At 67.8% G+C, this 27,284-nt stretch overlaps 2 protein-coding genes across 3 annotated transcripts; one reads left to right on the top strand and one right to left on the bottom strand.

Moving 5' to 3' along the window:
* Window positions 1-81: 81 nt before the first annotated feature.
* TLX2 (T cell leukemia homeobox 2) lies at window positions 82-3,996 on the bottom strand. The gene is made up of 3 exons (XM_086890037.1): window positions 3,450-3,996; window positions 689-926; window positions 82-387 (listed from the first exon to the last, which is right to left on the bottom strand). Exons 1-3 carry the CDS (start codon window positions 3,829-3,831, stop codon window positions 171-173), a joined length of 837 nt encoding a protein of 278 aa, XP_086746163.1. The 5' UTR covers window positions 3,832-3,996; the 3' UTR covers window positions 82-170.
* Window positions 3,997-10,113: 6,117 nt separating this feature from the next.
* On the top strand, window positions 10,114-13,816 carry PCGF1 (polycomb group ring finger 1). 2 transcript variants are annotated; one of them, XM_086890036.1, is made up of 9 exons: window positions 10,114-10,520; window positions 11,285-11,390; window positions 11,486-11,638; window positions 12,379-12,450; window positions 12,540-12,648; window positions 12,765-12,798; window positions 12,941-13,027; window positions 13,102-13,182; window positions 13,660-13,816. In XM_086890036.1, exons 1-9 carry the CDS (start codon window positions 10,425-10,427, stop codon window positions 13,705-13,707), a joined length of 786 nt encoding a protein of 261 aa, XP_086746162.1. In that variant the 5' UTR covers window positions 10,114-10,424; the 3' UTR covers window positions 13,708-13,816. The 2 variants fall into 2 exon arrangements, with proteins under 2 accessions (XP_086746162.1, XP_086746161.1); XM_086890035.1 differs by having other exon boundaries at window positions 10,181-10,520; window positions 12,944-13,027.
* The last annotated feature ends 13,468 nt before the right edge of the window (window positions 13,817-27,284 follow it).

Here is a 27,284-nt window from a genome sequence, read left to right as displayed (position 1 = left end):
AGGGGCACGGCCTCCCTCCTGGGTGGTCCTGGGGGGCTCCCCATGGCAGGGAGGGGGCTGCCAGTGGGGAGCTCCCAGGAAGCTGCAGCCCCTTCCCTGCCATGGTCCAGGCTCAGAGCCCAGGGGGCTCCCACTGCCACCTCCTGGCACGTCAGCAGCACCCAGGGACCTCACACCACAGAGGCCACCCCCGAGACCGACGTCACCTTGTTGTCCTCGGCCCAGGGCTGGAGGTTTTGCAGGGCGTAGAGCGAGGAGTTGTGCATGCAGAGCGGGTCCTGCGGCAGCGGCTGCGCCAGGCTCTTCTGGAAAGCCTCCTGCTGCAGGTGCAGCATCAGCCTGTTGGCCTGCTGCCGCTCCGCCTCGCGCTCCTCCGCCGTCTGACGCCTGCAGACACCCACCACTGGCTCAGACCACAGCTGGCACTGCCCCACAGCACCGTCCCTCGTCCCCTTATCGCCTCCGTGTGCCACTGTGCCACGTCCCACACCGCCACACCTCACCCAGCAGTGCACAAGGGAGGCCACGGTGATGGGCAGCTCATCCCATCCATCCCCAGTCCATCCCAGTCCCATCCTCTCCCGGGGGCTCGCTGCTGGAGGGATGTGGGGTTTGGGGCTATCGGGGTGGCTGCCAGAGGGACGTGAGCATGGCAGTTGTGGCGGCTACCCCGGAGCCGTCCCTTTACCTCCACTTGGTGCGGCGGTTCTGGAACCAGGTCTTGACCTGGGCATCCGTCATCTTGAGGGCCTTGGCCAGGGTGGCACGCTCGGCCGAGGCCAGGTACTTCTGCCGGTGGAAGCGCTTCTCCAGCTCGCAGATCTGCACCCGGGAGAAGGACGTCCGCGGCTTCTTGCGCTTGGGCGGCGTCCGGTTCTGGTACGGGTGCCCGATGCGCCGCGTCACCGCGAAGGGCGACAGCGCGGCTGTGGGGACAGCGGGGTGAGGGGGTGAGGGGTGACCCCGGCAAATCACAGCAGAGCTGGACCCCGGGGGGATGGCAGGGGGCTGGGGACCATGGGGAGGGGGAGCTCCAGAGGGGCACATGGGGATGGGGAGCTCCAGGGGGGCACATGGGGATGGGGAGCTCCAGGGGGGCACATGGGGATGGGGAGCTCCAGAGGGGCACATGGGGATGGGGAGCTCCAACGGGGCACATGGAGAGCTCCAGGGGGGCACATGGGGAGCTCCAGAGGGGCACATGGGGATGGGGAGCTCCAGAGGGGCACATGGAGAGCTCCAGGGGGGCACATGGAGAGCTCCAGGGGGGCACATGGGGATGGGGAGCTCCAGGGGAGCCACCAGTGCTGGCAGGGAGAGTAGGGGAGGGGGACACTCAGGGTCATCCCCACTTACTCCCCCACCTCAGAGACAGGAGGGCAGCTCAAGGCATGACATGAAGGAGGACCCATCCCCTCTCCTACCCCACGGCACAATTGCTCCCCCGGCCCGGTGGTCAGCGCTGCAGTGTCGGGGTGGATGGGCTGGCCCGTTCACAGGACTGATGCAGAACGGGCTGCACAAACCCACCCTCCCCTCACACCGAGCCCTGCCGCAGCCCCCGAGGAGCCTCTGCGGTGCTGCAGGGGCTGCCCAGCCCTGCCAGAGAGGGGACGGGACCACAAAAGCTGTTGGAAGGCAGTGTCTCTTTCCATGTGCCAGCCATGCCAGAGGCTGGGGAAGGGGATGTCCCTGCCCAGCTGAGGTGTGAGCCAGCCCTGGTGAGGCCATCGTGCCACGTCCCAGCCCCAGAAGCTGCCGGAACACCAGAGCAGCGAAGCAGCAGGGAGGAAAGCAGGGGGTTGGCAGGGTCAACCCCCAACGCCTGCACCCCTCCTGCTCTGGCAGCAACCTCGGCCAAGCCATGACCTTACGGCACCACGTCCCCATGGCGCCATGGCACCACAGCCGTCACCAGGGCCAGCACCGCGTGGGCAGGGCTGCACATGGCCAGGACCACTGGTGGCCACGGGACCCCAAGCCCCCATGGCACAGGGATGTGGGGCACAGCCCACAGCACCCCAGGGACCCCCTGGCGCCCACAGACCCTCCCTCCCACCCGCGCCCAGGAGGCCGCCGGCGGGGGCGGACACGGTTGACGCAGGTGGAGCCGTGCAGTCAAGGGGGGACGGAGGCCCCCCGTGCCCCCTCCCCGCACGGGGCGGCCTCTCACCGGGACCAGATGCCTCCTGCCCGCGGCCCACCCCAAGGCCAGCGGTGCTGAGTGATGGCTGCGTCTGCGAGACCCCGTGCTGGGGAGGGGCTGCCCCATCCACCCAACGCTGGCGCCAGGCAGGAGACGAGGACGTCACCCGCCACCCCTGCACGGGGACGGTGCTTCGTCACCGCTGCCATGGCGGGGTGGGCCGGGAGGCGAACGCGGTTCTGCTGGCGTCCAGGTGTGACCCCCACAGTCCCCAGCCTCCCGCCCCACACCGCCCCATTGCCCACATGGCCGGCACTCGGCCCCCGGCCCCTCATGGCCTCCAGCCTCGTCCCCGCCTGCGGCCACACACTGTGGACGTGGCAGTGCCGCCATCTTGGGCGGGAGCAGAGCTGAGCCGGGCCGGGGGTCCCCAGCACCCACACGCGGTCCCAGTGCCCGGGACCCCAACCTCAGCACCCCTCCTGCTTCTCGGGTGCAGCAAGCAGCACCCCCACCCCAGCACTGCTGCTCAGCCCCTGCCACGGCCCCACCAGCAGCCTCCCCTCAACCCATCGCTGCCTCCACAGCGCCTGCATCGCCACAGGCCCGCCTGGGCTCTCCCACACCGATCCCTGCACGTTCAGATCTGGGGTCCCATCGCCAGACACCCCACGGTTACCCCTCCATCACTGCCCCCAACCTCAGGGGTTCGCAAGGCCGGGGCATCTGCTCTGCATGGACGGGCTTTGTCCTGCAGCCCCACGGTGGGTCCCCCACCCTTGATCGTGTCCCCACAGAGTCCCCACATCGCATCTCACGCGCCGCAGAGCCCCCACCCCAGCACTCTCGGTCCCGAGGGAGGCCTCACTCTGCACCCCACGGAGCGCTCACCCCACATCCCGGCTCCCCACAGCCTCCAGCAGCTCCCTGTTACGGTGGGACAGGGTCGCCACCCGGTTTGGAAACCGGAGAAGAGACCAGACACGAGTGGAGCTCGAGACCGGAGCCTGCTGGGACCCCTCGGGCTCCACCCGGAGCCGCCGGACCCTGCCCGGTGCCGCGGTGGAGCCGCCGGTGGCCGCGTTTACCCCGAGCCGCCTCCGCGGGACCCGACGGCGGCGGGCGAGGACCGGGCGCTGTGGGAACCTGTGGAGCTCACGGTCCCCGCCATCCATCCCCGTGTCCGCCCCGACCCGCGCTCCGCGCTGCCCCCGACGGACCCCCGGCAGCGGCCGGTGCCGCGCGAGTCCCCGGAGCCGTCAATAGCCGCCGGTAGCCGCCAGCAGCCGTTCCGCCCTCTCACCTGAGAGCCGGTCCTTGGCGATGCGGCGCGTGGTCTCCATCCAGGGGAAGGTGAGCCCCGGTAGCGCGGGCCCCGGCGGCGGCGCGGCGGGCGCGGCGGGCGGCGGGGCGGGCGCGGGCCGGTGCGCCGGGACGCGGATGACTCCGGCGGGCGGCGCGGCGGGCGCGGGGGTCACGTTCACGCTCACGTTCATGCTCATGTTGAGGTTGTAGGAACCGAGCGGACCGGTGGGGCCGTAGCCGCTGCCGTAGAGCCCGTAGTCGGGCTCTGCCGCCGCCCGGTGCGGCCCCGTGGGCTCGGGGCCGCCCAGGATCTGGTCGATGCCGAAGCTGATGGGCTCGTGGGGCGCGGGGGGCCCCGGGCCGCCGCCCTCCCGCTCCATTCCGGCCGCGCTCAGAGCCGGCGGGGCGCGGGCATGGCCGGGGGGCGGCGGGGGGCGACGGCGGCGACGGGCGCGGAGCGGCCGGTGCGGGGCAGGACGCGGTGCAAGGTGCTCCGGGCCCGGAGCAAGGTGCGGGGCAGGTGCCGGCTGCGGGTGCGGGCCCGGGGCAGGGTGCGGGGCATGGCTCGCAGCCGCTGGCGGCCCCGGGGCGGGAGCGCGGGTGGGCTGCGGGCCCTGGCGGGACGCGCTTTTCTGCCCCGCTCCATCCGGACCGGCCGAACTCCCACCGCCTGCGCCCTGATTGGCGGCCGCGCCCCGTGATTGACAGCCCGGGGCCCCGCCCCCGCCCCGGGACCCCGCTCCCGCCGCCCCGGCTCCGGGACGAGCGGACGGGCCCGTCGGGTCCCGAGCGCCCGCGCCCCGCACGGCCCCCGCACGTCCCCCGTGCACCGACGTGCTCCGCACCCGGCGTCCGCCGGCCACCCCAGCCGCCCCACCGGAGCCGCTGCCGCATCGGGCAGCAGCGCGGAGCCTTTTCTCGTCCGCGCTCCGTCCGCAGCCCCGTCGGCGCTTCCAGCCGCCCTTCCCGGGGCGCACGAAGCGTCCCCTGCCCCAGCGCCGTTACCGCGGGGCGCACGGACCGGCTCCTGGGGTGCGCACCGAGCCCGGTTCCCGCTGAGCCCGTCCCCACGGGAGGGAATGGATCTGGCGGCTCGGGGACCCAGGGGTTGTTCCGACCCGCCGTTCCCAGAACACGGCCACGTCCCGGGACGTGAATCCCAGACCTCCTCGAGGCGCCGTTGCCGGTAGCTGGGGGGTCTCAGTTCCCAGGAAACCTCCTTTCCCGGGGCACCGACCCCACGCCGTTCCCGGGCCACGAATCCTCTTTCCCCGGGACCTGCCGTTCCCGGTATCACGGACCCCATTTTCCAGGGACCAGACTGTTCAGGGGGATGGAGTCCGACACCCGTGGCCCCGCCATTCCCGGAGACAGACCCCGGTTCCCGGCACGCCGTTCCCTGGGACAGACCCCTGTTCCCCGCCCCGCCTTTCCCGGTGACAGAGCCCAGCCCGGCGCCGTCGGCGGGCGGTAACGGCAGCGGAGAGCGGCACGGGCTGTGCCGGCTCTTCCGACGACATCGCGACAGCGACACGGCGGCCCCGCGGGTGGGTTCCCGGCGGCTCCCGGGCGGGTCACGGCCCCGGGACAGGGACTGGTGGGGCGGAGACGGCTTCCTGGGCACCCTGGCGCCACCGGTCTGGGGCAAATGACATTACCGGGGCCTGCGTCTGTAAATCACGGCGGCACCGGGGGCTGCAGCTGCCGCACCGGGAGCGCGGCACGCCCCGGGGCACCGGGGGCACCTCGGTGGGGCAGCGGGGGACACTGGGTGGTCCCAGGCTCGCTGCAGTGTGAGGTGCCCGTCCCTGCAGCCGCAGCTCTGCCGGGGTGTGGGGCTCCTGTGCCACCCTCGGCCGTGCCCACGTCCCGCCACGGCACCGGGAACGGCCGAGCTGCCTCTCCCCACACCGGGACGGAGCCTCGTGTGCCCAGAAGGGGAGGGGGACACAACACCGGGACCCTGCCCTGCAGGCGCCATGGCTTTCTGGCGTTTCCTGCTCGCAGCCCGGCAGGTGCCGGGACAAATCCCAGTGTTCCCACTGTGGTTTTTCCACCTGGAAAGAGCCACCGGCTTCGGGTCTGCTGCGGCAAAGGGACCCGCTGTGACGCCGTGGGGTGCAGCCATGGCGGCGACAGTGGCAGTGACAGCGGTGACAGTGGCAGTGGGAGGAAATGGCCGGTGCCGGAGGAGGAGGAGGCGGCAGCAGGTTAATTGAACCCGGAGCAGGAGGCAGATGTTGCCGTGCCCAAGGGCTGGAATCTGCCGGGCTGGGAGATGGATTGGGGGGCTGTGACGGGGCCGGGGGCAATGCGGGCTCACCCGGCGCAAGCAGGCGCCAGGGCCCGCCCCATGCCCACGGGGGTCTGCAGGCGGCAGCCCCGGCCCGAGCAGCCCCCCAGCCCGGCATCCTCGACCAGGGCTGCCCTGGAAGGGTGCAGGGAAGAACTGAGGGTGCTCAAGGCGAATGAGCCCCTTCCCACCCTGGTGCAGGGTGTCTCCCTCCCAGGGACCCCGCTGGCCCCTCACTGTCACCACCTTGTGCCGCTGGCTCTGTGTTTCCAGTGAGCCTTGTGCCACCTGGAAGGAAGCCGTGTCCCTGTGCCTGCCCCAGGGTCCCCTGAGCCACTGTGGGGACCAGGCAGGGTCCCTGCACCCGGGACCTCCCAGTTCGCCAGTACAGACCCTCCCTCGTTTCTCGGCCACAGCAGGGACCTCCGTGTCCTCGGTGCGCGCCCCCTCCCACCCCAAGGGGCCGGGCCTGGCGGTTCTCGTGGGTGGCGGTGACAGCTGGAGGGGATGCGGCAGAAAAAAGGGCATTTGCCCAGTTCTAGGAGGGAATCAGCCATCATCAGCCAGTGCAGCACCAGGCCCTGCCACCGCCACCAACATTTCCCCGTCCAGCGCCCTCCACGCCCCTCTGCACAGCCGTGCTGGGAGCAGGGGGGTCACACATGAGGTCTGACCCCTGCCCACCCCACCCCGGGGGTGCTGCCGAAGCTCCTTGCCCCGTCCCCCACCGTGGCCCTGGGGCTGCCGGTGCAGCTGCGGGGCTTCGTGGTGCCACGTCCCCGGTGCCGACCGTGCCGGTGTCCCCGTCCCACACGGGGACGCCTCGGGCGCCGCTGCCGAGGCGGGGATCGCTGGGACGGGTCCCTGCCTGTCCCCGGTGCTGCCGGGGCCGCCCCGGTGCCCCGGCCATCACGGCGATGGCGCGGTGGGGACCTGGCAGGGCCCCTCGTTCCCACCGGCCAGAGGCTGCCGCGCACCCGCTCCCGCCCGCTCCCCCCCGTAATCTCATTACCGCTGGACGTCCCCTTCTTCCTCCCGCTTCCCCCCAAACCCGCTGGCAAACTGGAGGGACAGTCAGCTCCTCTCTGGCTGCTGGGTTAATTCTGGGCTAATTAGATGAACCAGCCCAGATTGGATTACTTTAGCCTGCATTTGGTCCTCCAGTCCTTGGCTTGCGGCTCCCGGGGGAGCTGCTGGCGCCTCCTGCCTCAATCAGACACTTCTTAACCGCATGAAACACTCCCGGTGCCCCCCGCCGCCCGCCCGCCGCGGGCGCCGGCACCCGGCCGGGGTGCGCGGGGTGAGGCGGCAGCAGCCGGTGGGCGCGGTGCCCACCCCGACCCGGCTGACACGCCGGGAGGGCTGGGATGAGGATGGATGGGGCCGGGATGGGGTCGGGACGGAGCCGGGATGGGAGCCGGTGTGGGATTGGGATGGGGTCGCTGCGGCCGCCGATGGCCCCCGCGAGCTCCCGGGGACCCGACGGCCGAGTCGCCCGCTCGGACGTCACGGTGGCCCTCGGCGTCTGCGCGGTGTCCTCGGGGAGGAGCCGGGTGCCACATGGGTGCGGGGGCGGCTGCACGGTGACGCCAACACCCGGCTGCTGGGGGGCTGCTCCCCCCGGGCATCTCCAGGCTGCAGCCCCGGGGCGGCAGACAGAGACTTGGGGTTCCGGACTAGCACGGGCCACCCCCTTCAAAACCTTCCCCCGGCCCCAGCTGCGTGGTCTGGGAGCAGGGTCAGAAGGGCTGGGGGTGCACAATCTGGGCAGAGCGGGAGCTGAACCCCCAGGCTTTCAGTGGGGTGAGGGTAGTGAGGGGGAGACTGGAGCAGGAGACAGGAGGGGGTGCTGTGGGAGTGGGGGTCGAAAACAGCCCCCACCCCTTGGGCTGCAGGACAGGCAGCTCCAGCTCCACTGTGCCCAGGAGCCGCGGGACACACGGTTGGGCACAGCGGTACCACTCTCACCTCCCCAGGGTCCGACACCGGCTGGGGGCTGGCGAGGGGGCCTGCCCGGCCTGGGGGCTGCAGGTGACAGTGCTGCCCGTCCTGGTGGGCTGGTGCCCGTCGGGGGACCACAGTGTGCCGGTGGCTGGTGGCCGCTGACAGCCACGTCGCTCAGGGCCTCGTTATCGAAGGTTAATTGGATTCTGCAGATGTACTCGGTGCATTAGGCAGGAACTCAGTCCATGAGCACCCAGCCCCCGCTGCCCTATAGGGACCCCTGCTCATCTGAGAAGGATTAATGGGGGACCCCTGCCCTCACTCTGGGGACCCCTATCCGCCCTGGGAGACCCCTGTCCGATCTAACAGGGATCCCCTGCCTTTCTTGGGGGTTCTCTATTCACCTGACGGGGTGGGGGGAGCCAACGCTGCTGCCCGGCTCTCATTGCGCTTATGAGAGTGTCCAGCCCCAGCCCAGCCTCGCTCAGCCCCAACGAGGGATCCGGCCGGGAAAGCGCCCGGCAGCACTTCCCAGAAGGAGCCGCCCCGGCCCTGCCGCGGAAATGGAGCTGAATATCTGAGCAGGGCTGAGCTAAAAGCCTCGGCCCCGCAGCCCCGCGCAGCCCCGCCGGCTCCCGCCATCAATTATTAACGGCGAGATGGATCCGCGGCCTCGCCCGAGCCCGGCTGGCGGGGGCGGCTCCGGGAGTACCGGCTGCTGGGACCCCAGCCCCGGGATGGGCTCTCTGCCCTCGGTCCCGTGCCAGAGCCACCCACAAAGCGCGTTCCTCGCCCGGCCGGGACTCGCGGTGTCGGTGCCGATGCCGGGTGCGGTGTCGGTTCCGGTTCTCCTCACGGCGGCGGGAGAAAGCGATGCTGCCCCGCCGCGGGGCCGCGCTGGCCCCGCTGTGACCCCCGCCCCTCCCCGGATGGTTCCTGGCAGGTACAGATGGGACCGGACCCTCCCCAGCCGGGGGTCACCGGCCCCCGCCGCGCTCTCGCCTCCCCGGAGGCGCGGGCAGGGCGTGGGCGGGCGGAGGGGCGGGGGCTGCTCCGGAGCCCCTGCCCGCCGGCGCCCCAGCACCGGGAGGGGCCCGTGCTGCTCTCGGTGAGGTCCCGTGGCCCGGCCACACACCGTGCGCGGCCCGGGACGAGGGGCTGGCACCGGGATCACCGGAGCTCCGCCGGTGCCGCACGGGGCCAGGCTTAGACACACCGGTCGGGCAAAGGGAACAGCGGGACTGGCTGGGCTGGGCACATTGAGGGAGCTGTGGGGTGGAGTAAGAGCTGTGACCCGGGACCGGGACCGGGACCGGGGCCAGGATCACGACCAGGAACATGACCGAGATGTATCCAGGAGCCCCAAAACCGCACTGTCCCTGGCCGTGGCAGCCCGTGCGGAGCAAGGCTGGCTGTGTGCTGTGTGCCAGGAGCTCCGTGCTGGGCTGGTGGGTGCCAGCCCCTGCTCGGGGGTGCCGCCGTCCTCCTCTGCCCGCTCCCGCTCCCTGGCATGTACCAGCCTTCCCCGCCGTCCGGTCTGGGCTCCGGGGATGTTGAACAGTCCGTGAGGAGCCGTGGGGAATTGGGCTCGGCTCCGCATTAGCGCGGCCGCTGCTTCTCCCGAGCCAAACCATCAGCGCGGCTCCGGCTGCGCCGGGTGGGGCCGTGTGGGCTGTTCCGCTGGCACCCCAAAGTGCCAGCACTTCAACCCTGCCACCGGACACCCCAAACTGTCATCACGCTGGTTCCCCAGCAACACCCAGCAACACCCCAAACGTGCCTGGACCCCTGGCACCCCGAAGTGCCCCGGCACCCCGAAGTGCCAGGGCCACTGCCTCCCTCAGCCCAGCCGCCGCAGTTCACCCTGTGCCCCAGCCGGGACACCCCCGTGTGCCCTCCCGAATCCTCTCAGACCCCCTGATCCCCCCCAGACCTCCCGCACCCCACGGCTGCCCCTAACCCATCCCCCTGAGTCCCCTGCCTGTACCCCGCGCCCTACCCAGACTCCTCGTCCCCCTCAGATCCCCTCAGACCCCCTCAGGTCCCCTCAGAGCCCCTCAGGTCCCCTCAGGTCCTCTCAGACCCCCTCATGTCCCCTCAGGTCCTCTCAGACCCCCTCATGTCCCCTCATGTCCCCTCAGAGCCCCTGAGACCCCCTCAGGTCCCCTCGGACCCCCTTAGACCCCCTCATGTCCCCCCAGACCCCCTCATGTCCCCTCAGGTCCTCTCAGACCCCCTCATGTCCCCTCAGAGCCCCTCAGAGCCCCTCAGACCCCCTCAGGTCCCCTCGGACCCCCTTAGACCCCCTCATGTCCCCTCAGACCCAGCCACCCCCGGTCCCCCCGCCCCTCCCGTTCCCCCGCGTTGCTCTGCTGCCCTCTGGCGGCGTTCCGCAGCACCGCGCGCAGAGCCCTTTCTGATTGGCGGCCGTTGCTGTCAGTCAAGAGCGCGCCCTCTCCCTATTGGCCAGTGCTGGGAACACCCTCCTCTAAATACGGCGGGTCCAGTGGCGGCGGCTCCCGGCGGATCCCCCGGTCACGGACGAGGTCGAGGGGTCTCGGGATCCCGGGCCTCTCCTCGTGGGTGGTGGTGAAGGCTCAGCACAGGGCCGAGCTTGCGCTGCCCACCGCGACCCGAGACACGCGGGGCACGCTAGGAGTTGTAGTCCCGCCGCTCGCCGCGGTCCCCGCCTCGAACCCGGAAGTGCGCGAGGCCACAGGCGGAGGCGGCTCTAAGATGGCGTCGCCTCCTCAGGGGGGCCCGATGGCCATCGCCATGCGGCTGCGGAACCAGCTCCAGGCCGTCTACAAGATGGACCCGCTGCGGAACGAGGCGAGAGGCACAGGGAGGAGGCGGTGGCGGCGACACCGGGGGACAGCACGGGCGGGGACGGGAGGTGCCGCGGTGGTGCCGCTGGGGGGCGCTGTGAGACCGAGGGGCGGTGCGGGAGGGCGGGGCCAAGGGAAGGGGGCGTGGCCAAGGCTCGGGGCAGGCTCTGGGCTGGGGGTGTCCCCGCACCACCAAAATCCCATTTTCTGTCATACTAAGGCAAAACAGGGGACCCAGCCCCCTTCAAATCCCGTTTCTTTGGCGTAATAATGGAATGCAGAGTGGTCAGTCCTGTTTTCTGGCATGTTAAGGAAAGACGGGGGGTGCAGCACCCCAAAATCTCGTGTTCTGTCATAATAATGGAAGACAGGAAACACAGCCCCCCCCAGAATCCTGTTTTCTGGCATAATAAGAGAAAAAAGGAGGCTTGGCCCCCCAGAAGCACATTTTCTGGCATATTAAAGTAAGAGAGTGAGGCCAGCCTCTCAAAATCCCATTTTCTGGTGTAATAATGGAAGACAGGGAGCAACCCCTACAAAATCCCATTTTCTGATGTATTTTAGCAAGACGGGGGCGGCCAGCCCCTCAGAATCTGTTTTCTAGCATATTAACGCAAAACAAGAGGTGCAGCTCTTCCCAAAATCCCATTTTCTATCATGTTAAGGGAATGGCAGGAGAAACCCCTTGGGCTAAGGGGTTCCAAGTGAAGGATGAGAGGGGTCTCGTGGGGGTGGTCTCCAGGTGACAGCGATGTGTCCCCCCCGCAGGAGGAGGTGAAGGTGAAGATGAAGGAGCTGAACGAGCACATCGTGTGTTTCCTGTGCGCCGGGTACTTCATCGACGCCACCACCATCACCGAGTGCCTGCACACCTGTGAGTGTCCCCACCCTTGGGGGGCTGGGGAAGGGGGGCTGTGAGTCCTGTGGGGGGTGAGGTTCCAGCCCTGTCACACCTGTGCCTGTCCCCAGTCTGCAAGAGCTGCATCGTGAAGTACCTGCAGACCAGCAAGTACTGCCCCATGTGCAACACCAAGATCCACGAGACGCAGCCGCTGCTCAACCTGAAACTGGACCGGGTCATGCAGGACATCGTGTACAAGCTGGTGCCCGGCCTGCAGCACAGTACGGGGGACAAGGGGGACATGGGGGGCTCAGGGGCCATGGTGGGCTAAGGGGCCATGGTGGGCTCAGGGGCCATGCCCTGCAGCACAGTACGGGGGACAAGGGGGACATGGGGGCTCAGGGGCCATGGTGGGCTCAGGGGCCATGCCCTGCAGCATAGTACGGGGGACAAGGGGGACATGGGGGCTCAGGGGCCATGGTGGGCTCAGGGGCCATGGTGGGCTCAGGGGCCATGCCCTGCAGCACAGTACAGGGGGACAAGGGGAACATGGGGGCTCAGGGGCCATGGTGGGCTCAGGGGCCATGCCCTGCAGCATAGTACGGGGGACAAGGGGGACATGGGGGCTCAGGGGCCATGGTGGGCTCAGGGGCCATGGTGGGCTCAGGGGCCATGCCCTGTAGCACAGTACGGGGGACAAGGGGGCCATGGGGGGCTCAGGGGCCATGGGGGGCTCAGGGGCCATGGTGGGTTCAGGGGCCATGCCCTGCAGCACAGTACGGGGGACATGGGGGCTCAGGGGCCATGCCCTGCAGCACAGTACGGGGGACAAGGGGGACATGGGGGGCTCAGGGATAGGAATGGGGATATGGATGGGGAGAGAGAGAGGGATGGGGACAGGAACAGGGTCTGTGGTGGGTGCTTGGTGCAGTGGGAGCAGTGAAGGGAGGGAGGACAGCCAGGGACTGTCCTCAGGGGCAGATGGGCCCAGGTGTGTCCCTGAGCCACCTCTCCCTTGCAGGTGAGGAGAAGCGGATCCGGGAGTTCTACCAGTCCCGTGGCCTCGACCGGGTGACGCAGCCCAGCGGTGATGGTGGGACAGGGGGGAACAGGGGGCAGCCAGCTGCGGTGCTGGGGGGTGTCGGGGGCACAGGGGGCTGACAGTGCCACCTGTGTCCCCAGACACGGTGGGAGGTGACCCCATGGGGCTCCCCTACAGCACCTTTGACCACTCGCGTGCCCACTATTTCCGCTACGACGAGCACGTCTCGCTCTGCCTGGAGAAGCTGAGGTGAGTCCAGGGGGGCTGCAGCCCCTCGGTGTGGTGGGGAGGGGACACGGGGGACATTGGGCATGGCTCCCACCCCTGAGACCCTGGACACGTGTCCCTTTCTCTTCCTGCCACAGCTCCAGCAAGGACAAGAGCAAGGCTGTGCTGCAGGTGAGTGGGGATCCCTGCAGTCCCCACCCCTGACCCCCAGCTCTCACCCTGGCCCTGACAGGGGTGTGTAGGGTCCCGGGGGAGGGGGGTGTGGGGTCCCTGGAGGCCACCACAGCCCCCCAACCCGCTCTGCCCCTCACAGCAGAAATACGTGAGGTGCTCGGTACGGGCGCAGATCCGACACCTGCGGAGGGTCCTGTGCCACCGGCTGGGGCTGTCCCTGCAGCACGTGAGTGGGGGTTCAGGGGGGTTCCCAGCCCCCAGGGGAGTCCTGTTCCCCCCTGATGCAGCCTCCCTGTGCAGGTGCAGATCCTGTTTGACAACGAGCCCCTCCCCGACCACATGACAATGAAGCAGCTCTGGCTGTCACGCTGGTTTGGCAAGGTGTGCATCCATCAGAAGGGGTGGCAACCTCTGATTTTGGGGTTCACCCAGCCGGGGGGGTGGTGGGATGACCCTCTGGGGGTGGTTCAGGGCAGTGTGGGATTGGGGGATTGAGGATCTTTAGTCTAAGTGGTGATTTGGGGAGGTCCCTGGCCCCTGCATGGGTCGGGCAATGTGGGGGTCCCCAAAGGGGTTGGCCAAGTTTGGGGTGCATCCCCAGGGGAGTCCCTGGGCTGGGACTGGGACACTTCCAGGGCACTTCCAGGCTGGGGTTTGGAGTCTCTGCCCCAGGGGGATCTTGGGTTGAGGTTTGGGGTCGTGGGCTGGGATGGGGGGTCCCTGTCTGGGGGCATTCCCTGGACTGAGGTTTGGAATCTCTGCCCTGGGGGTGGTCGCTGGGCTGGGATCTGGGGTCTGTGCCCCAAGGGGGGTCCTTGGCTGGGATCCCTCCATCCCTGACCCCCCCTCACCCCACAGCCCGCACCGCTCCTGCTGCACTACAGCATCAAGGACAAGAGGAGGTAGGGCTGGGGGGTGGGCACTGCCCCCCCAGTGCAGCCCTGCTCCCACCCCCAACCCCCATAACTTATACCCCACTTTGAATTTATTTTTGGAATAAAATTGTGGAAAAGCCCATTGAGTCCCTGCTTTCCTTGGGGGTGGGCTGGAGGCTGCTGTGGGGGTCTCAAGACCTGGATCCCCTCTGTGCCAGCAGCTCCAGGAGCTGGGGGCTACATGTGGGGAGTCAGTGACCCCCAGATAGGCTGCACCCATGGGGGGCTGAGCCATGGGGAGCTTAGGGGTGCACTGTGGGGCTATGCAGCCCCTCCTCCCCGTCCCCCTCCTTGCTGGGGGGGTCTCACAGCCCCTCAGGGCCGTGCAGGCGCTCCCCACATCGGTCCCGGCACGATCCCGTCACGGCTGCCTGCTGCGTGTCCAGCTCCTCCAGCCCCCACATAATGAGCCTTAATAAAGTCATCGGCCCTTTGATTGCCGGGGGGAGGGGGGAACCTCGCAGCCCCCACGCGGCCCTAATTAGCCCAGGACAATATTCCGCCATCTGGATCCGCCCGCGGCAGCCACGGGCACAGCTGCGGGCGGGGGGTCCCGGGGCAGGGGTATCCCGGGGGTGGGGCTGGGAGCCGGGGCTGCGGCCCCCGTGCTGCGGGAGGAACAGGTGCCGGATCCCGGTGATCCCGGGAACGCGGCTCCGGAGGGGCCCTGGCTGCGGCACAGGGCTCAAAGCCTGACCCCGCTCCATCCCCCCCGGTGCTGTGGTCGGGGGATCACCCCTCCATCCTCGCCCCCCGAACGGGTGTCCCATCCTGGGCTGGGCATCCCACCGGCCTTGCGTGGGTGTGGTACCGGCTGCCCCGTGGTCCATCCTTCATCCCCGGCCCCGCACTGAGCCCCGCGCCGGGACCCCCGCGCCGCCACCGCCGGCGGCGGATCCGGTTACGGCCCGGCCCGGCCCAGCTGTCGGCCATCGCTCACCGGGCGGGGGGCGGCCGGGCTCAAAGCCCCCGCAAGGACCAAGGGAAACGCGGGGGCCGCGGGGCCATCCGAACATGGGGACCCCAAGTGGGGCTGGCTGGGTGGGCGGAATGAGGGTGGAGTTGTGGGGTGCAGGATTAGGGTCCCAAGCGGAGAGGGAGGGGCGGGGTTGTGGAATGGGGGTTCCAAATAGGACTGGAAGGCTGGGGGGGGAGCAGGATGGGGGGGCTCGGTAGGGCTGGAGAGCTTGGGAGTCCTGAGCAGGGACAGAGGGTTCGGGTCACGGGATGGGTGTCCCAAAAAAAAGGCTGGAGGTGTGGGGAGAGCAGGATGGGTGTTCTGAACGGAGCCACAGGGATTGGGGTGCAAGACTGGGGTCCAAGGGTGAGGCTGCGGGATAGGGGTCCCAAACGGGATCAGAAGGTTGGGTGAGGGATCCTAAATGAGATGCAGAGCTGGAGGTGTGGGACGGGGATCCCTGCTGGCACCGGAGGGCTGTGGGTGCGGTACGGAAGTGCCAACCAGGGCTGGAGGAGTGGAGGGGCAGGATGGGGACCCCAAACAGGGCTGCCTGTGGGGGAGGGAGCGTGTAGGTGGGTGGATGGACGGAGGGACAGACGGACGGACGGATGCCGGGGGTGTCGAGGCGGGGGCTGTCCCTGTGTCTGTCAGCAGCGGCTCTGGCAGCCAGTTACAGACGGCAGAGCAGGAAGCCCCCCGGAGCCCCCCACGCCCCCTCCCTTATCAGCGCCGGCCCCGGAGGAGCCTAATTCAAACCAACTGCGGGGCTGACGTTGGTAAATGAGCCCCCCGCCCACGGGGGCTGCCCCGGAGAAGGGGGGAGATGAGGGCTGGGGGATGCAGAGGGGCAGGGGCAGGTACTGGGGGGATGTTCCCGTACCCCCGAGGCGCTGTCAAGCTGAAGGCACTTTGATGTCCCCCTGCCCCGTCATGCTCCGAGGGGGCTAATGGCCCCCGGCTCCAGCCCGGCACGAGGGAAACCTGAGCCCCCAGCCCCCTGTCCTTAACCTGGGGGGGCTGTCGGGGGTCCCCAGCTCTGCCCGAGAGGATCTGGGCATGGCATGGACCCCCGTGACCAGGGGGACGGGACCCTTAAGAGCTCCTTGGCTATGTGGGGCCCCCAGGGGTCCCGCTGGGGATGGTGGCACCCCCAGCCGGCAGGGTCCCAGGGCTCGGGGTGAGAGGTGAAGGGACCCATGGTGTCGCAGGGATGTGCCAAGGGATTGCAGGTGCAGTCCTGGGAGGGGGCTGTGAGAGGGAATCCTCAAGCCCCCCGCCCTCCACAGCCCTGCAGCTCCCTGCCAGGCTGGGGGCAATGGGGGCACAGCATCACCCCTCCCTCCAATGCCAGCGTCCCCGAGCACTGCATCCTCCTCCTCCTCCACACCCCCCATCCCCGCCCCTCACTGGGGCCCATCCTCAGCCCCACGAAACCCCTCAAAACCCACCAGCCCCATGGACTCTCACTCTGGGGGTCCCGCTCACCCCAGCCACTGCCCTGACCTGGGCGTGGGCACAGGTGGTGGACCCCAGGCTGCTGAGCCCCCGGTTGTGCAGAACCCCCTCGGCTGCACCATCCTCGTCGTGCTCCGGCGGTACCGGCTCCGTGCAGCCGTGACAGAGACAGATGAGCCCCCGGCACCTTCACACCCAGCTGAGGGGCCATGTCCGGTGTCCTGGAACGTGGTGGGCACTGGGTTGGGATGGCTGGGGACACGTGTGACACAGTATTGCCCCACAGCCTGACTTCTCAGCCCAGGGCAACCACCGGGCCCATGGCAGCACACAGCCACCCATTCCTGTGGTTCCCATCCCAGCCCAATCCCATCCCATCCCATCCCATGGATCCCATCCCATCCCATCCCATGGATCCCATCCCATCCCATCCCATCCCATCCCATCCCATCCCATCCCATCCCATCCCATGGATCCCATCCCATCCCATGGATCCCATCCCATCCCATCCCATGGATCCCATCCCATCCCATGGATCCCATCCCATGCCATCCCATCCCATCCCATCCCATCCCATGGATCCCATCCCATCCCATGGATCCCATCCCATCCCATCCCATGGATCCCATCCCATCCCATGGATCCCATCCCATGGATCCCATCCCATCCCATCCCATGGATCCCATCCCATCCCATCCCATCCCATCCCATGCCATCCCATCCCATCCCATCCCATGGATCCCATCCCATCCTATCCCATCCCATCCTATCCCATCCCATCCCATCCCATCCCATCCCATGGATCCCATCCCATCCCATCCCATCCCATCCCATCCCATGGATCCCATCCCATCCCATCCCATGCCATCCCATCCCATCCCATCCCATGGATCCCATCCCATCCCATCCCATGCCATCCCATCCCATCCCATCCCATGGATCCCATCCCATCCCCAGCAGCACGGGCACGTGGCTGTCACGACAGGAATGAGCTGTCACGACGGGAATGAGCCATCGCACCAGCACAGGGATTTTCCCCGTAACGAAGCGCCGGGATGAGGCTGACGAGAAAATCCAAATGCAATCTAATTCCTGTCACCGCCTGAGTGGCTCTAAATGACTCCGGGGGGTTCTGACGGGCCCACGCTGAGCTCCCCCCCAATCCCGCCCCACACTGTGCCCTCCTCACCCCCGCTGCCCCCCCGGCCCCGCGTTTCCTGCCCGCTTCCTGAGGATGTGGGCACCGGCGCTGGCACCGGGATGCCCGCCGGCGTGGGAAGGGGGGCAAGCAGGGGGGGCCACCTTCCTGCGGACAGAGGGGTCATGGCAGGGCCTGGGAAAGTGCCGCCCCCAACACCCCCCGCAGCCAACTGCAGGATCCCCGGGATTGCTCGGAGCAGCCGTGCTGGTGGTGGGAGCACTTGTGGCACCGAGCCGTGGCACCCAGCCCTGCCACCGGCATTCCCGGACTGGTGACAGGACGAATGTCCTTAGCCAAAGGGGCAGCGAGCACCGTCAGCCCCTCTTGGCACGGGTGCGAGGGGCGGTGAGGCCGTGGGAGCAGAGTCGAGGCACCTCTTCACATCTCCCGGTTTATTTTGGCCGACGGAGTTTCCTCCAAGCCTTTGTCTGGTGGTTGCAGCCCCCCCTGGGCCCCCAGGCTTCCTGCGTGTCCGCAGGGGCGGGGGATGCGCCGTGGGACCACCGCCCCGGCACCCCCCACCGGGATCGGCGGGACGGGAACGGGAGGAGGAGGCTCCGGTGCCTGTGGTTCTGCCACGTGCGCGGGTGGGATGTGGGATGTGGGGTGGGATGTGGGATGCGGGATGGGATGCGGGATGCGGGATTTGGGATGCGGGATGCGGGATGCGGGATGTGGGATGCGGGATGGGATGTGGGATGCGGGATGTGGGATGCAGGATGGGATGTGGGATGTGGGATGGGATGCGGGATGGGATGTGGGATGTGGGATGCGGGATGGGATGCGGGATGGGATGTGGGATGCGGGATGCGGGATGGAATGTGGGATGCGGGATGCGGGATGCGGGATGGGATGCGGGATGGGATGTGGGATGTGGGATGCGGGATGGGATGTGGGATGGGATGTGGGATGCGGGATGCGGGATGCGGGATGCGGGATGGAATGTGGGATGCGGGATGTGGGATGTGGGATGCGGGATGTGGGATGCGGGATTTGGGATGGGATGTGGGATGCGGGATGCGGGATGGGATGCGGGATGCGGGATGTGGGATGCGGGATGGGATGTGGGATGTGGGATGGGATGCGGGATGTGGGATGCGGGATGGGATGCGGGATGGGATGTGGGATGCGGGATGCGGGATGGAATGTGGGATGCGGGATGGAATGTGGGATGCGGGATGTGGGATGCGGGATGTGGGATGCGGGATGTGGGATGTGGGATGCGGGATGCGGGATGTGGGATGCGGGATGTGGGATGCGGGATGCGGGATGCGGGATGTGGGATGCGGGATGTGGGATGCGGGATGTGGGATGGGATGTGGGATGCGGGATGGGATGTGGGATGCGGGATGGAATGTGGGATGCGGGATGCGGGATGTGGGATGTGGGATGGGATGCGGGATGGGATGTGGGATGTGGGATGCGGGATGGGATGTGGGATGCGGGATGTGGGATGCGGGATGCGGGATGGGATGCGGGATGCGGGATGCGGGATGTGGGATGCGGGATGCGGGATGTGGGATGCGGGATACGGGATGTGGGATGTGGGATGGAGCTCACAGGGGTCACACACGTGGGGTACAGGTGGGCACAGAGGGCAGGTGTGGGGGCTCTTAGGGGGTGCCAGCCTGGTCCCCAGGTGAGGTTTGGGTGCTGCTGTCCTGACGTGGAGCCTGGTGCCGTGGTGCCAGTGCCATGGTGCGGGTCCTGGTGCTGTGGGGTGGGTCCTGAAACCATGACATGTGTCCCAATGCCATGTGGGTCCCTGTACTGTGATGTTGGTCCTGGTACCATAAAGTGGGTGTCAGTGTCACGGTGTGGGTGTCAGTGTCACAGTGTGGGTGTCAGTGCCATGGAGTGGGTGTGAGTGTCACAGTGTGAGTGTCAGTGTCACAGTGTGGGTGTGAGTGTCACAGTGTGGGTGTCAGTGTCACGGTGTGGGTGTCAGTGTCACGGTGTGGGTGTCAGTGTCACAGTGTGGGTGTCAGTGTCACAGTGTGGGTGGTCAGTGTCACAGTGTGGGTGTCAGTGTCACAGTGTGGGTGTCAGTGTCACAGTGTGGGTGTCAGTGCCATGGTGTGGGTGCCAGTGTCACGGTGTGGGTGTCAGTGCCATGGTGTGGGTGTCAGTGTCACAGTGTGAGTGTCAGTGTCACGGTGTGGGTGTCAGTGCCGTGGTGTGGGTGTCAGTGTCACGGTGTGGGTGTCAGTGCCATGGTGTGGGTGCCAGTGTCACAGTGTGAGTGTCAGTGTCACGGTGTGGGTGTCAGTGCTGTGGTGTGGGTGTCAGTGTCACGGTGTGGGTGTCAGTGCCATGGTGTGGGTGCCAGTGTCACAGTGTGGGTGCCAGTGTCACGGTGTGGGTGTCAGTGCCATGGTGTGAGTGTCAGTGTCACGGTGTGGGTGCCAGTGTCACGGTGTGGGTGCCAGTGTCATGGTGTGAGTGTCAGTGTCACGGTGTGGGTGTCAGTGTCACAGTGTGGGTGTCAGTGCCATGGTGTGGGTGTCAGTGTCACGGTGTGGATGGCAGTGCCACTGTGTGGGTGTCAGTGCCACTGTGTGGGTGTCAGTGTCACAGAGTGGGTGTCAGTGTCACGGTGTGGGTGCCAGTGTCACGGTGTGGGTGCCAGTGTCACAGTGTGAGTGTCAGTGTCATAGTGTGGGTGTGTCACAGAGTGGGTGTCAGTGTCACGGTGTGGGTGTCAGTGTCACAGTGTGGGTGTCAGTGTCACGGTGTGGGTGTCAGTGTCACAGTGTGGGTGCCAGTGTCACGGTGTGAGTGTCAGTGTCACAGTGTGGGTGTCAGTGCCACAGAGTGGGTGCCAGTGTCACGGTGTGGGTGTCAGTGCCATGGTGTGAGTGTCAGTGTCACGGTGTGGGTGTCAGTGTCACGGTGTGGGTGTCAGTGCCATCGTGTGAGTGTCAGTGTCACGGTGTGGGTGCCAGTGTCACAGTGTGGGTGCCAGTGTCATGGTGTGAGTGTCAGTGTCACGGTGTGGGTGTCAGTGCCATGGTGTGGCTGTCAGTGCTGTGGTGTGGGTGTCAGTGTCACGGTGTGGGTGTCAGTGCTGTGGTGTGGGTGTGAGTGTCACAGTGTGGGTGTCAGTGCCATGGTGTGGGTGTCAGTGTCATGGTGTGGGTGCCAGTGTCACAGTGTGGGTGTCAGTGCCACGGTGTGGGTGTCAGTGTCACGGTGTGGGTGTCAGTGTCACGGTGTGAGTGTCAGTGTCACGGTGTGGGTGCCAGTGTCACAGTGTGGATGGCAGTGTCACAGAGTGGGTGTCAGTGTCACGGTGTGGGTGTCAGTGCCATGGTGTGAGTGTCAGTGTCACGGTGTGGGTGCCAGTGTCACGGTGTGGGTGTCAGTGCCATCGTGTGAGTGTCAGTGTCACGGTGTGGGTGCCAGTGTCACAGTGTGGGTGCCAGTGTCATGGTGTGAGTGTCAGTGTCACGGTGTGGGTGCCAGTGTCACGGTGTGGGTGTCAGTGTCACGGTGTGGGTGTCAGTGCCATGGTGTGAGTGTCAGTGTCACGGTGTGGGTGTCAGTGTCACGGTGTGGGTGTCAGTGTCACAGAGTGGGTGCCAGTGCCACCACGGGGGCCGCAGTGCCCTGTATGCCCAGGACGGTGGCGTTCCCCATCCCACCATTGTTCCACCCTTTGAAGTCGGTGTTTCCTGGCGGATTTGTCCCAGCCCGTCTGCGCCGGTGCTTCCCAGCCATAAACCACCCAGCACGGGGGTTCGATAGCCGGGTACCCTCGGCCACAGCCTGCCAAGGGGCTGCCCCCGAGCCCCCCTTCACTTGGGACCTGCCAGGCCCGGGCAAGGACTCACTGGAGCCCCGTGGTACCGTCAGGATGGGCATCACAGCGGTCCCTTCCCCACGGACCCCCATCCCCACTGACTCCCGGTGGTATAACGGGACGTGGATAACCCCGGGGTTAGGATTTGGGGCAAATCGCAGCGAGATTGGAGGTGACCACCACAGCCCAGCCGATGTGCCAGGACTCAGGAAGGTCCCTCCGCTCCTGTCTGGCTGCCCCCTGCGCCCTGAGGCTTCCGTCCGGGCCCAGCGCTGACGGCACTGCCGTTCCCTCCGCTATTCCCAGCATTTCCTGGGGTTTATTGTCTTCCCCTCCCTGTCCCACCTTCCTCGCAGGAAACCCTCCGTCCCACGGGGCCGGCGGCTCCGTTACCAGCAGGACGGCGCTCCCGGCCCCCTCTCCATGGGCAGGGACAGAGCCTGGGAGCCGCTCAAGCCCCCATTCCCTGCTCAGACCCCAGCACGGGTCTGAGCACCCGCCAGGGCCGTGCCGGCATCGATGCCGGGGTCCCACGGCACAAAAGAGGCTGGGGATTGTCCCCAGAGCCCCTCTCCAAGCAGGGGGAGCTTGTTCTGTCACGGCTGTCGCCTAGCAGTCCCCTGATCCCTAAAACAATTGGGTGGGTTATTACAACGCCGCGTCTCCGGCTGCCGGATAATTGCATGTGATCCCGGCAGGGAGGGGACGTGCCACCATCATCCCGCGCCTCTGACGGCGACACCGGGCTCCCACCGTGGGACAGGGGCTGGAGAGAAGTGGGGGAACCCAGCATGACAAGGGGGTGCTGCTGGAGGGGTGAACCGGGGTCTGCTCCCTTCCCATTCTCGTCTCATCTCATCTCCATCCTCATTGCATCCAGATCCCCACTGCATCCCCATCTCCACCTCATCCCATCTTCAATCCTCATCCATCCCCCCCGCTCTTCCTACACCTCGCGGACCCCCACACCCCCCGGGGCCTCGGGCGGCAAATTCCAAAGGGCACCCGGGAAGATTAATGGCGGGGCCGGGGCCGGGGCTGGGCCGGCCGGTAACCGGATCGCCCCGCGGGAGCAGGAATGCGCCGCTGACCCCGCCGTGCCCGCCTCGCCGCGAGGGTCCCGCCACGCGGGGTCACCACGGGCTCAGCCACCACGGGCACCGCCAGCCCCCTCCCCAGCCGGGGACATCCCTCGGTCCCCAAACACGATGGAGCTCTGTCCCCGGAGCCCCAAACCCAGAGACAATTCCTCGGCAAGCAGGGAGAGGCAGCGGCCCCGAGGTCTCAGTGACCATTCCGGGATGGATGCCGTGTGCCACATCCTGAGGATGCCGTGTGCCATCTCCTCTCCCCACAGCAAGAAGGGCACCGGGGGTTCCATCTCCCTCCTCTCTCCCCAGCCTCAGGGGAGCAGAGCAGCCCCCCGGGATCGGGGACACCCAGCGCTGCCGTGCCGTGCCATGGAGGCCGTGGGGACAGCGGGGGCCGTGGGGGCTGCAGGCGGCCGGCCCGGAGCAGCTGTCGGATCTAAAGTTACGGTGGCGGCTGGGGGCGGGGAGCGAGGCCCGGAGAGGGACGGGGTCCCCATGGGGGTGTCCCCCCTTGAGATCCCCCCCATTGTCGCACCCCAAAGCTCCCGCGGGGCGCAGGGCCGGACCCCGCCAGGCGGGGAGGATGCGGGACAGACCGGGGCTAAGAATAGCGCTGGGGTGGGAGGAGGAGGAAGGATGGGGCTTCCTCTGCGACGCTTCTTCTTCCTCCTACCCGGCTCTGCCAGGCAGCACGTGTGACACGGGGAGGCTCCGAGTGCCACCTGCCCCCCCGCTGGCCCCCCGCACCCCCATTCCCGGTGTGGCAGCCCGACAGTGTCCCCTGGAGCACCCACCGTGCCCGTACAAGTGCCACCCCCACCATTCCCTGTCGCTGTCACCCCCCCGAGCCGCTGTCAGGCCCCATCACCACTGTCAACCCCCGCCGCCGCCGCCGCGTTTCGTTGCACTTCACTTTTTAATTAACCTCGGGGCGCTGCCTCGCCGGGGTTAATGGCAGCGGTGACCCGCGCGGCCATCGATCCCCCGAGCCCTGTGCCGTGCTCGCAGCGACGGACGGGCCCCCTCGGGGTCCTGCGGGATGACAGGGGCGTGTGTCGTCCCCCCTCTTCAATCCTACGCATGGCAGAGTCCCGTAGGACCCCCGGGGTGCCCCCACTCTGCTGCCACCACTGTGGCGGTGCGGGGCTGCGGGCACACATGGCTCGAGGTGTCCCCAGCCAGGTTTAGGGGTGGTCCCATAATGCCCCCCCCCCCCATTGGGGTCCCCCTCCCGGCCGTTCAGTGGCCCCGTGGCGGTGCCAAATGCGGGGTCCCGCCCCCCTGCAGCCGCCCCAGCCCCCTCCCCGCTCAGGTGCCCCTGTCACCCCTCCTCGCTTTAATCCGGGGGTCGTTCATCTTGGGCGGGGGCCGGGCTGTCAACGCCCAGACGGGCCATTTCCGAGCCGAGTCCCCCGCGCTCGGCCCTAATTGAATCCTCATGGCCCCGCCGCCGCCTCGGCCCCGCCGCGGCACCCGCCACCGTCCCGCTGCCCACAGCAGGTCCCCCAGGGGTCCCGGTGCCACGGGGAGCCTGGGGGTGCCCCACGCCAGGGAGCACTCGGAGCCCCCCACGCTCTCCAGCCGCCCCATCCCGGTTGTTGCTCCCCGCTCCCCCCCGGGCACAGAGACCCCCGCTCGGTGGGCAGCGAGCCCCACGGCTCTGCCCCACGGCAGGATGGGGATCCCACTCCCCGACAGCCCAGCCCGCTCCCCCCCACAGCCGCAGGTCAATTCCGGACGGAGCCCGACCCCATGGGGGTCCCAGGGGGTCCCTCTGCCGGGGCAGGGGACGCGGAGTCCCCCCCATCCCGGCCGTGCCGTGCGGGGGTCAGGGGGCGTGGGCGGCCGAGAGCCCGGCGGGGGGGCAGCGGCGTTTGCTGCAGCCGGAGCCTTTGAAATGCAACCCCCCCCGCCCACGGCCCATTTGGCTGGAGTTTGGCCCAGGCACAAATGGAGGCCCCGGAGCGAGCAGGGGATTCCGGGGGGGTGCGGCAGCTGCGGCCGGGGCTGGCGGGACCCTCTGACCGCGGCCGGTCCCTGGCACTGGCACTGGTGGCTCCAGGCGTGTGGCGGCTCTGGATGTGAGCTGGTGTGTCCGTGAGCCTTCCACGCACACCTGGACACAGCTGCACACAGCTGCACACCTGCGAGGAGCCCGCTGGAGTGGTTGTGCCCACACAGACACGCGGAGGGATGTGCAAAACCCCGTGCGTCCCTTGTCCTGCGCTGTCCCCGTGTCCATATCCCCATCCCATCCCGGCCCCCCACGCTCCCCCCGGGCCGTGCTTGTGCTCAGCCCCTCCGGAGCGCGGGGGGCGATGCCGCTCGTGTTAATGAATCGATGATTTGCCAACAGCCCCAGGGAGGGATCCCCGTCTCCCCTGGCTGCCCCGACTCCCGACACATCCATCCCCATTCACCGGAGCCAGGTGTAATCCCATTATTCCCGGCTCCGCTGAGGTCCCAGCCCACCACAGGGTCAGGATTTATTGCCAGTAATTGCTGGGGTCCCGTCCCTCGGCGCGGGGGGGCTCCCGGCACCCCCCCGGCGCTGCCGGCGCTCCTTACACTTTAATTCCGCACCGAGCTGTTCCCTTATTAAAGGAAAATTCATTTGCCAGCGATTTCCATGTGCCGGGGCCGCGCGGGGCCGCGGTCCTAATCGCGTTACGGAGCGCTGCGGCGCAATATTGGGATGGAGCCGATAAATAATGGATCAGGGCGGCGCGGGGAGGGGAGGCACCGCACCCCGAATTGTGTTTGTTACCCCCGGCACCCTGCTCCCCACACCCCGATCCCGGACCCCCCGGCACACCCCAGCACCCCGTGCCGGCAGCTCGCGGGGATGTGCGGCCCCGGATGGGGGAATACCCGGAGCTGCCGGTGTTTGGAGCCCCCCAAGATGGGGGATTCTGGGTGGGGGGGACGCGGCAGCAGCCCCAGCTCCAGCACCAACACCCCCTCACAACGTGGGTCACACCATTGTGCACGCGTGTGCTCTGCCCGCTGCTGCTCATGGGGCTGGGAGCCGAAGTTCCAGACCTCAAGGACCCCCCAGAGCCCCCCAGGGACCCCCCCGGGGTGGAGCAGCGGGACAAAGGCGGAGGCTGTCAGTGCCACACCGGGTGCGGTACCCTGGGGTGCCCTCAGCCCCACGCCGTGGATGTGCCCGTCACCCTCCCCTCGGGCTGCGGGCACCCGGCCAGCCCCGGGCACTCTCCCGGCTCCGCAGGAAGCTCCAGTGTTCCTGCAAAACCCCCGAGGGCTCGTTTTGTTCCCACCCTGTGGCCTGGTTTGGGGTGAAAAGCGTTTCCCATCCTGTGTTCCCGGCAGCTGGAGCCAGCCCTTCCCACACCGGGGGGAAGCCGGAGGGGTCGGGCAGGGTGTGGGGGGCTCAGCCCACCCCGGCAATGCCTCACCGGCAGCCTCGGGGCACGAGTGGGGGCTCAGGGAGGGAAGGAGGTGCCAGCACCATGATCTGGGAGCATCCCTGGGCGCAGGGATTCACCAAAACTGCTGAAGAGCAGCGGGTGGGGATAACGGGCGGCTGATGAGAGGGGGCGATGGGGTGAGGGTGACATCCCATCCATCAGAACCACTGCTGGGGATCTGCAGATTCCCGTCTCGCAGCCCGGTGGGAGCATTCTCACACTCCCAGCCCCGGGACTCGGCTGCCGAGATCCCGCTGGTCCCGGAGGAGCCGGAGCGTTCCGGAGGGGTTTGCTCAGCGGGTGGGCGGCCGCGATTCCCCACAAAAAACGTGGAAACCACCCTGAGAAGCGATTTCCCAGTGTGTCCCAGAGCTTTAAACCAGCACTGAGACCACGGCTTCCCCCACGGGGCTGGGATCCCCGGCAGAGGGGTTGGGACTCCTGGGAAGGGCTGCGACCCCCATTCCCTGCTCACCGGGTGCTCAGGGCCCTGTGGCCGGAGCGGTGGCCTCATGCCCAAGGGGACTGGGCTCACAGGAGTCCCCCCGAGTGCTGGACCCCGCGTGGGGGGGTGGGAGTGGGGGTCCCAGCTCTCCCGCATCCCGGGACCGGCTCCATCCCCCGGCGGCACGTGCGGCCACGGCGGCTCCGCCATCTCCCCGCGCCCTGCGGAGAGGACAAAAGCCGCGTGCGAGGAATCCGTGCAAACACCGCTGTGCCCGGCACGCCGCCGTGCGAGGGGCCCCGTGTCCCTCTCCCAAACCGAGCCCCCTCCCCACCCCACCCCACCCCCCCACCCGCCGGCGTTTAATTGCTCCGGCTGCTGGGAAATTTCAAGGTTGAATTTGTCAAACTCCGATTTCCAGCCGGGAGATCGCGTTCTGCCTTTGTCAGCAAGATTGGAAAAATCTCCCCCCCACCACCACCCACCCAACCCCGCTCCCGCCCCCTCCCCACTTCCATAATCTTGGCATCGGCGCTGCCGGATCCCCCTGCACCTGCTCCCCCAAGCCGGCTCCGTGTGCTCCCACCGGCCCCCTCCCCACATCATCCGCAGGTTCATTACCGCCGTGACCCCCGTGACCTCGCCATGTCCCCGATCCCAGCGACAGATCCATGGGGACACCCGATGGGATTGGGAAAGGGGGGGGGGATCCTCTCTGGAGGGGGCAATTCGGAATCCCCCAACCCCAAACCCGCCGGATAATCCGGACGCGGTGTCGCCAGCCAGGCCTCACCTGCGTGTGCGGCATCCCGGGATTTTTACGAGCGGCCGAAATCCCGGAGCTATTTGTACCGGGAAAGGGCAGCGGGAATGTGGGGAGGGGGGGGCGGAATTTATGGCTCTGAAACCCAAAACCCACCCAAAAGGGCTTAATCACTCCCAGCCGCGGCCCCGATGCTTTTATGGGGCATTTTAGAGCAAAAGAGCCAATAAATTTTTGGGTGAGGGTAAGAGCCGCGGTGAGGATGAGGAGGGAGCAGAGGAGGAGGGGGGACCCACTGGGATGGGTTAAAATGGGGGAGACAACAGGGGGGAGGCGCGGGGCTTCGCCCCGGTAGTGGCGGAGAGGGGTCGGTCCCCCCCCCCCTCGACAGGGGGGGCG

The sequence above is a fragment of the Cyanistes caeruleus genome, chromosome 5, assembly GCF_971803275.1.
Source record: "Cyanistes caeruleus chromosome 5, bCyaCae1.hap1.1, whole genome shotgun sequence".
In the NCBI taxonomy this organism is placed as follows: Eukaryota; Metazoa; Chordata; class Aves; order Passeriformes; family Paridae; genus Cyanistes; species Cyanistes caeruleus.
Note: the sequence above shows the minus strand (reverse complement) of the source record. Positions and strands in the feature narration are given on the sequence as shown.

Bases quoted from the DNA above. Each gene is read 5' to 3' on its own strand.
- TLX2 (XM_086890037.1), bottom strand. From the start codon at position 3,831: ATGGAGCGGGAGGGCGGCGGCCCGGGGCCCCCCGCGCCCCACGAGCCC. The intron at 927-3,449 runs GTGAGAGGGCGG...CTGTCCCCACAG, and splicing joins CGCCAAGGACCGGCTCTCAG to CCGCGCTGTCGCCCTTCGCG. The intron at 388-688 runs GTAAAGGGACGG...GGGTGTCTGCAG, and splicing joins AACCGCCGCACCAAGTGGAG to GCGTCAGACGGCGGAGGAGC.
- PCGF1 (XM_086890036.1), top strand. From the start codon at position 10,425: ATGGCGTCGCCTCCTCAGGGGGGCCCGATGGCCATCGCCATGCGGCTG. The intron at 12,799-12,940 runs GTGAGTGGGGAT...TGCCCCTCACAG, and splicing joins AGAGCAAGGCTGTGCTGCAG to CAGAAATACGTGAGGTGCTC. The intron at 13,028-13,101 runs GTGAGTGGGGGT...CTCCCTGTGCAG, and splicing joins TGGGGCTGTCCCTGCAGCAC to GTGCAGATCCTGTTTGACAA.